The 9,303-nt window shown below is 37.0% G+C and overlaps 1 protein-coding gene and 1 pseudogene across 1 annotated transcript; one reads left to right on the top strand and one right to left on the bottom strand.

Annotated features, from left to right (window-relative positions):
* Positions 1–694: 694 nt before the first annotated feature.
* Positions 695–1,599, top strand: LOC113291193. The gene is made up of 3 exons (XM_026540755.1): positions 695–1,076; positions 1,157–1,296; positions 1,357–1,599. The coding sequence occupies exons 1-3, from the start codon at positions 695–697 to the stop codon at positions 1,597–1,599; spliced, it is 765 nt and encodes a 254-aa protein (XP_026396540.1).
* A 476-nt stretch (positions 1,600–2,075) lies between these two features.
* Positions 2,076–8,827, bottom strand: LOC113288564 (annotated as a pseudogene).
* Between the last annotated feature and the right edge of the window lie 476 nt (positions 8,828–9,303).

The following is a 9,303-nucleotide window of genomic DNA, read 5'->3' as shown; positions in this document are numbered from 1 at the left end:
AATTTCTTGGATTAAATGGTGCATTTATGCTTCTCATATTTCAGTTCTTGTTAATAGAAGCTCAACTGAAAAGTTTAAGCCTTCCAAGGGGTTGAGACAAGGTGACTCTTTGTCTCCATTCTTGTTCTTGTTGGTGGTGGAGATTCTTTCTAAGTTGATGAAGGATGCTGAAATAAGAGGTCGGATACATGGATTTCAAGTGGAGGAGGATGGTCTGGTAGTGTCACATTTGCAGTTTGCTGATGATACCTTGATCTTCATTAATGCAGATGTGGAGGAGGTAAGAAGACTGTTTATTATTCTAACTTCTTTTCAAATGATTACAGGATTAAAGCTTAATATGGAAAAGAGTTCTATGTTGAGTGTGGGAGCTGATCATGTTATCAAAGCTCTGGCTATGGAGTTGGGTTGCAGGACTGAGCAATTTACTTTTAAATATTTAGGAATGCCACTGGGAGCTTCTCCGAGAAACAAAATTGTTTGGGATGATGTCATTCAGAGAATTGAAGTGAGACTTGCAATGTGGAAGAGGAAGTTTTTGAACAAAGCTGGCGAGATTGGTTTTGATTAAAAGTTGTTTGGCTAGTCTTCCTTTGTATTATTTTCCATTGATTCATATGCCTGCTAGTGTTGAACAAAAGCTAACAAGGCTGATAAGAATTTTTTATGGGGTTCTGATGTGACAAAAAGAAAAATGTGTTTGATGTCTTGGATTAAAGTGTGCAAGCCAAAGAAGATGGGTGGTTTAGGAGTGAAAAATTTGAGATGTACAAGTAGAGCTTTAAAGGGGAAGTGGTTATGGAGGTATACAAAGGAGAATAAGATGTTATGGAGGAAAGTGGTGCAGCAAAAACCGAAGAATCAAGAAGAGGTATTGATTCCAGTGGATGATGGTAAACCTCAAGGGAGGGGAATGTGGAAGACAATTTTAAAGTCAACTAATTTCCTTAATGAACATCTTGTTTTTCAGCTGAAGAATGGCAGAGGCATTAAGTTCTGGGTGGATAAGTGGACAACTAATGGGCCGTTGAAGGATAGATATCCTACGGTTTTTAAAGCTTGTAGTGAGAAAAATTGTACTGTTGCTGAGATGATTCAGGAGGGGAGGTTATGCCTTAGGTCAAAAGAAACTTATCTATACATGAGTTGGGTCCAGTGCCTGCATTGGTGGATGAAGAAGATATTGTTTCTTTCTTGGATGATTACACTGTTAAGAAAAGATATGAGCTACAGATAGAAGAAGATACAACTTGCAATTTTGACAAGTTTTTGTGGAAAAAAGAAATCCCTTATAAGGTAAGCTTCATGTTATGGGCAAACTTTCATGATTCTTTGCCTACTTTGTGTATGTTGAAGCACAGAGGTACTGATATTCCGAATACAGTCTGTAGCCTATGTAATAAGGAAGATGAGACAACAGATCATATTTTTATTCGATGTGATCTTGCAAAAGAAGTTTGGGAGTATTTTGTGAAGGCTTGTAATGTGAATTGGATAGTTCCAGCTACTGTGATGAACCTGTTTATGTATTGGAAGGGTATTGTTCTTAAAGGCAGAAGCAAAGAAGTTTGGGAGAAGTTGATTTATGCAATTTTATGACATCTCTGGAAGACAAGGAATGATAGGACTTTTGGAGGAAGGAAACTGCTTTTTGAAGAAGTTTACCTAAATATCAAATAAACGATTATTCTTTGGTGTTTTGAGAAAAAGGTTTTTAAAAATTTCTCTATGAATCAGATTTTGTTTAATTGGGAAACAGTTTTGCACTTATAAGAGAGTGTTGAATTGTTTTCAGGCTTTGTATTTCTTTTTTTTTTCATTAATATAACCTTCCTTAATTCAAAATAAATAAATAAAAAGTGCATGATAAGTCTATCTATATCTAAAAAAGTACATAATTAAAAGGCTTGGTTGTGATTCGATGTTTAATTTGCCTTGTTGTCTAATTGAAGAAGAGAGGTAAAGCGGAGAAATAATACAACCAGCAAATCTCCTCTTTTCTTACTGGTGGCTTTGGGTGAAATTGGGTGTAAAAAACTAAAAATGACTTGGATTAGAGGTGTTTTAAATACAAACAAAAAATAAATAAAATGATCCAAATGAATGGATCGATCAAAAAGAGAGGGTCCGAGAGGCTTATACCACCCTGTCCGAACAAGAAAAAAGAGCAATAGAGAAGAAAGAAGACGGTACTACAATAACCTAAGAGATTGATGACCCTAAGATCAGCTCAGGGTTATTCAGTCTCCTCGGGTCATTCCTATCTATAACCCCTAAACACCAAAGACATGGGGACGACGCAAGATAAAGCCACAAAATGATCCAAGCCCGATAATCCAACTGGCTCCAGAAAACCAAGATTTATTTTTGTTAGCAAAACAAAATCAAACATCATGTCCACCGAATCAATTGTACTCCAATAAATAATCAGTAGTCCTTCAAGCCTTGATGTAGTGGCATGACGACAGTTAACTACACATGTTGCAAGGTAAGAACTCAAGATAGTTACGGACAGTGTAGAACAAGTCTCCATTGCAGTTCCTTTCTAGGGGAGATTCACACGAATCTTCAAGTCTGACTGCAATTTCTGCCTGCATAAATATTTTCTTCGAATCTTCGGTAAGTATGGCATTCAGGAAATTTACAAATACAGAGACGCTGCAAAGACGATATCCCTTTTGATTTTAGTAACAGCTTCTTGAAACTTGGCTTCAAGTTGGGTATCACCTAGAGACTTCGCTGCCTCTGTTAGCTGCTGAAGAACTTCCTCCAGTCTCCTGATTGCCCTGATCAAACTACCCTCAAAAACCTGAGCGATTTCCATTATTTCACAGAATTTGGACCCTTTTGCCCACGCATACACAACCTCCATAATATCCGGTCTGAAGGAATTTACAAAGCCTTCTATGTCAACTGGGACCTGTTGCAAAAAGAGAACGACATTAAAACATTTTTCAGATTCTCTTCCACAAAGTGAAATATGGAAGTAAACAAACTTCATCATAGTTAAAAGCTACATAAATGATCTTTCGCATAGACAGTAAAGCTGAAAACTCAACAAACTATTAGTTAAACAGGGCTGGCCCATAGCAAACGCCCAACTCAGTCCCTTTTGGAAGACAGATAGAAGGCTGCTTTATTAGAATTTTCACTAATTACCACTTGATTTAAGTCATCTTCTATTGCCGGTCATTAGAATCTAACCAAACTGGGTAACTCTCATGTTTGAAGGTTAACTCATGTTTGAAGGTGTTTCAAGGTTAAAAAGGTGAGTCACTTATAAATTATGTTTATATCATATACTTTATGAGCATTACTTTCTCCTTCACACACCAATGACTAGATTGGTACAACAGGTACAATAATCAATGTCCTCAAGACAATCAACTCCACAAGTGTCAACCTGTTCTAAATATATTTCTAATTTCTAAACCTTAGCATGAACTCGGATATAGAGGCTACCGGTATACCCTGTTGAAACTGCCTTTCCAAAGGCAGTTGCCATGTCAAACAAAACCAATTTACAAATACTTAAGGTATATAATCAAAAGAAAATGAGGGGTATCAGTTTCATGCGTACTTTGCAATTAAGCTGAACGTTGGCAACAGTTTTTGCCGTCTCTTGCAGCTCAGTAAACAGCAGGTCAAGCCCTTCCCTGGGTTTCTGGGCATCCTGAAGTTTTTCCTGCCACACAAAACACGATAGCAAAGAAATCATCTCCTCGACAGTAACTCTGTTGAACACACCCTTAAACATGAGCTCCGTCAGTGTCAGCTCATCAGCACCGGTGATCTCACAGGCAACCTTCCCCTTCAACTCCACAACACCAGCTCTTGTGACATACCTGCAGAAAGGTATCACACCTTAAATATCTCTTGCAGAGAATTTACGCTGGAATAAATATTAAATGCTCTACGGTTTACTTCAGCAGTTCCGAATACATTAACGATAAAGAACAAAAATGAAACGTACTCGATCAGCAAGAAATTATCAACAGAAAGTTAATAAGCTTAGAATAGTACCGAGACATTTTTAACATCAATATTTTATGAAGGTGAAAGATATAAATGCGGATGATAAGATAACCATCAGGATGATCATTTCGCTTTGCCAAGTATGAATTAGTTGGAACAAGTTCAACAATAGTAGGTTTCTGCTATTTAATACCAGTGGACATGGCTACTTAATATCTAGTTAAGAAGCCGTCAATGAAAGTAAAACTACCTTAATGTACAAATGCTAGTAGAAGGTAGAAGTAATCTTACTTCAGATTCCGAAGAACTCGCATCCTTGCCTTGAGTTCATCTTTAAAAGCAAATGCTTTAGAAGAACTCACATTATTCCTGATTAGCATGATCTTTGCTTCCAATTCTTTCTTCAACCGTAAGGCTTTTAACTTTTCTTTAATAAGCGGAGACTTTACAACTTCATGCTTGCTGAATTGGCTCTCTAGCTTCTCCAACCGAGAAACGAACTTGTTGTAATATTTATGCTGGACCTGCATAGTATACATACAAGTAGTTGTAGTGATAACTAAATCAGATGAAAAATGATCGAGAGTGCAAATCAGGATATTCTTACCTTCATATCCTCCACAGGATCTAGGAGGTGAGATTCTTCGGCATCTCTGTGAACACATTCACAGACCATCTTGAAAGTATTTTCTCGAGCTGTCAACGGCAACAAATCTTTTGGTACGTTCAAACATCGACTGCTAAGCCCATCAATCTGCAAGATGAAATGAAAAATATAAGAATCTATAATTTTGGAAACTAAGAATCCCGGAAGTACGCCTGTGCATAAGCAAATCTTCTGATATTTATACTGATTATATTCTTTTTCATAAAAAATGACTAGAAAACACCAAATAACTAAGAAAGAACAAAAATGTATGATAGAGAACTTTGCCTGGGATAGAGGCACAGAAACAACAACTGGCTCTCCCTGCTCTTCCGATGGCACGATCTTTATTGATGTTCCCCCATCCTTGCTAACAACACATCTTGTAAGAACATGTACTTTACAATTTGCATCCTCAGCCTTCCCCCTAGAATCATCTGGAAGGCCAAATCAAGAAATTCACTTATCAACATGAAATATAAAATATAAAAAGTGTATATCGGAGGCAAAAAACATATGAGCTCTTTCTTACCTTCAGAAAGCCCTATAACCCCTCCAAAGTTGGTTATCACTCCCCAGGTAACTTGGTCCTCAATAGAGAAAGATGGGTTATTATCGCCTCTTGTACATCGGATACTAATCAGCCTGCCAGACTTTAAAAAGGGTACACAGTATTTTGGACAGAAAACAATATCATTAATATCCTTCTTCAACTTTTGGCGCTGCTCTAAAAGATAGTAGTAATTCATCAAAGTCTCTTCTTCATCAATCATAATTAAATCTTTCTCTTCTTTAAGTTTTTTCGCTTGGCTCTGCAAAAAGAAAAATCTCAGAAATATTAATGCAACTCCTATGCCTGACAAAAAGGATAAGCCACTTCCAAATCTAGACTGAAGTTACTGACCATGAGATCTGGAATGGCATGGTCAGACTGAAAAAGATAAAATGAGTTCTTAAGCAGATCCTCAGGATTGCCGTCTCCATGCCGCATTTGATTCAAAAGCATATTGTAACTGAGATGGAAGGCACTGTGCATCACGAAATGTTTGAAGATGTAAGACAAAAGTAGTTCAACATTATGACACATTAAGGCACAACCTGATTATAGTGAGCCACTGGAAGGCAGAAACAAACTCTTTTGGAGGTGGAAGTAGAACTAAAACCAAGAACGTAAAACTGACAACAGTTTAGTATAAATTCAACAGACTTCCCTGATTTGATGATATACCTGTTCAAACAATCTGCACTTCCCCGCAGCATCGTTTTTACTGTAGATGGTTCCAGCTTCTCATCAACCATGAGAATACATATCCCGCGCTTATCGATTCCTCGACGGCCAGCACGACCACTCATCTGTATATACTCTCCACCAGATATCCATCTGAACTTATCCCCGTCAAACTTACGCACATTTGTGAATACCACAGTTTTTGCAGGCATGTTTAGCCCTATGCTGAATGTCTCTGTAGCAAACAAACACTACAAAAAAAAAATAATTCAACCACCAGCAACAAACAGAAGAATGCATTGTTGAAATAAAAACAACCTAGAGAAAACATACATGATAGGTAAATCGCCAAACTGTAACCCTTAGGCACCACTACCTATAGCTATCAAGTATGAAGTATCCTAATGATAAGGGAATTTCAAGAATTTAAATCATGTTGTGCTTGACAAGTGAGCAGAAGCTAGCCTCAAGAATACTCTAAGTCCAACCAGAACTGATAAAAAAAAAAGGATAATACTGAAGAGAAACAATCAGTCCAAGCTGCCCTTCATGATGTCAATATTCAGACAAGAAAAATATATCCTTAACTAAACTTTGACAGATGAATGATGAAAACAGTAACATTTCTTAACTGAAGCCATCCTTTACTTCGAATTCTTGATTTGGATTTCCTATTAATCATTAAAACTTCTATGTGATATACTTCGAATTCATTGTTAAGAAATTTACTAGTAGGTCCCTAATGAATACAGTTTACATTGTACAATGATTATAACTACATGCTCCCAACCTTGATCAGGCCTTCTTGAAAGAGTATCTCTATTACTTCTTTCAAGATAGGTAGCAAGCCAGAATGATGCACACCTATTCCCCGCTTCAACAAAGGTAACATATTTGACACCTGTAAATAGCCAGAAAACAGGAGATTATTAAAGCCAAGGGTTATAAAAAAAAAGTGGATAAAATATGGTAACCAGATAATCATAATCTCACTCATTTGCTATTGCAATCACATTTGACAGATGACGCTTTTGAAAAGTTTGACCATATACAAAAAGAAAAAGGACCACCTTTTTTTAGTCCTCTTTACTAATAAGTTAAGCAGTCTTACTTGGTTGGTTTCCCATTAAACGACATCATATTACAAATATTTTTTGTTAACAGTAGTTTCTTGAGTCATTGGCAACCATTAGGCATCCATTAGAGCCACTGCTTCAGCTCTGAAAAGGTGAAAATAATTTGGAACATCTGCATATCTATATGTGAATTGTGTGTGATGATAAAGAGAAAACACAATGAGTAACAATTGATGCCAACTCAAGCAAGACTTTACACGCAAGAGAAGTCTTTCAAAGTGTAGATCCAAATGCTATACATTCATAAGACTGATATGACCATTCCAACTAAGGATAAGCGATTCAAAGGAGATGAAAAAATGCCTTGCCTGAGGAAGCTTTTTGTCATCGTCCGACAGTAAGTCCATTGCATTCCAGAAAATCTCTTCTATATTTGCTTTCTCAACATCGGTACTCAGGTCCATCTTTGCCATCTAAAGTACCAAACAGGAACTGAAAAAGAAAACATCACATGAGGCCATAAAAATATTTTGCAAAAGAAAAAACCAAGAGTAACTTAAGTTGCAGTAGCACAACTAGACTGAACCAGTAAGCTTGCTGCTGGAAGCACCGAGTAAGTAAATAACTACGGGAGACATCAAAATGAATAGCAAATTTACCATCATAGCGAGAGATTCACAGTCCCTTTTGCTAAAACTGAAAACTATAACAGGATCATACTGGCGCACAATTATCATCTTCACCAACTTATAGATATCACTCTTTTCGCCTGATTTACATGCCACTAAACCTGTCTGCCATTTCCAATCCTCTTCTTTTTATTGTCTCCTTCACCATCAAGAGGAACTGCATTTAAGGCTTTCTGGAAGCTATCTTCCAGAAATTTACCCTTCTCATCCACAACCAAATTTAAACCCTCCCCTCCAGAAGGAAACACATAATGCTGAAGTGGTGTAGGACGATAATCCGTGTAAACAACGTGGCGTGGTTGTCGATGAACCTTTGCAACCCAATCCGCAAACTCCTTGGCATTAGGCACAGTTGCAGAGAGAAACACAAAGCGGGAATTCTTGGGTGCCATTACAATACTCTCTTCCCAAACAACACCTCTTTCTCTATCTCGCATATAATGTACTTCGTCAAATATTACCCATGCCACTTCCCTCATAATCTCTGATCCCTTATATTGCATGCTACGCCAAATTTCAGTTGTCATAACCTATGAAATTCCAACACAGATAGAAAAGTCAATTCTTAAACCCTAGCTTGAACAATTAAAATAATTTGTGTAAGCTTAACATAGTAAATAGACTTATATGTAAAGAAGAAACTCACCAAGCAAGAAGCATTAGGTTCAATAGTTACATCTCCAGTCATTAGGCCAACATCAGAGAATTCTTCTTTGAATTCTCTATACTTTTGATTACTAAGAGCTTTAATTGGAGCAGTATAAATAACACGTTGTTTATCTCTCAAAGACATAGCAATTGCATACTGAGCAACAACAGTTTTACCAGCTGAAGTGTGGGCTGATACCATCACTGATTCTCCATTATCTAAGCATTTAATTGCTTCTGATTGAAATGAATCAAGACTAAACGGATATTCCTTTGCTGGTTTCCTATTAGAATTATTACATCGACGAAGAGGAGGCGTATAACCTTTAGGATACGATACCTCGTGAATACAAGCTGCTACTGCCGAAATATCTTCGCCAATTAGAGATTTCTGTTTCTTTTGTGCATCACTGAGTTCTTCTACCCAATGATTTCCTTCTGGTTTTCTCTTCAAGGACCCCATTTATGTAGCAGTGAAAATAAATAATCAAAGTTTTCCTTATGAATAAAAATACAGATCAAAAACACCCCAGTTTATAGGTGAGGCGCGGGGCTGCAGAGCTGATCAAACTCTAGAATGTGAAAAACATCAACTTCCACCTCATCTGTGACCGTGTGAATATATCAGTGTCTTCCGTGACTCCAGAGATGGAATATAGGGCTTCTGAGCCCAGTTGGGTTTTAGTCCGCTTGGGTTTGTTGTTATGAGCCCGTGTATAACTAACGCAGCGGAAGTGTACAAGTCCGATAGATAGTGAAAATTAGTGTGAAACCACAAAGGGAATAACAGCACTAGAGAAAAATAATTAAGAAATAATTTTGACATAAAAAAAAAATATATTGGACGTAGAATTCTATACAGCACGATGCCATAATACAATTTCCGCCTAAAATTATTATAACTAGAAAAAGGAAATGAAACTAAAAGAAGACCAGGTAGATTAAGGAATTAAATTAATACAATTTCCGCTTAAAAGTAATAGGCTGGTTTATGTGACAATTTATACACAAACCTGCCTATTATTTTAAAATGGATGGAGT

Source organism: Papaver somniferum, chromosome 6 (assembly GCF_003573695.1).
Source record: "Papaver somniferum cultivar HN1 chromosome 6, ASM357369v1, whole genome shotgun sequence".
Classification (NCBI taxonomy): domain Eukaryota; kingdom Viridiplantae; phylum Streptophyta; class Magnoliopsida; order Ranunculales; family Papaveraceae; genus Papaver; species Papaver somniferum.
This window is presented reverse-complemented; position numbering and strand designations above follow the sequence as displayed.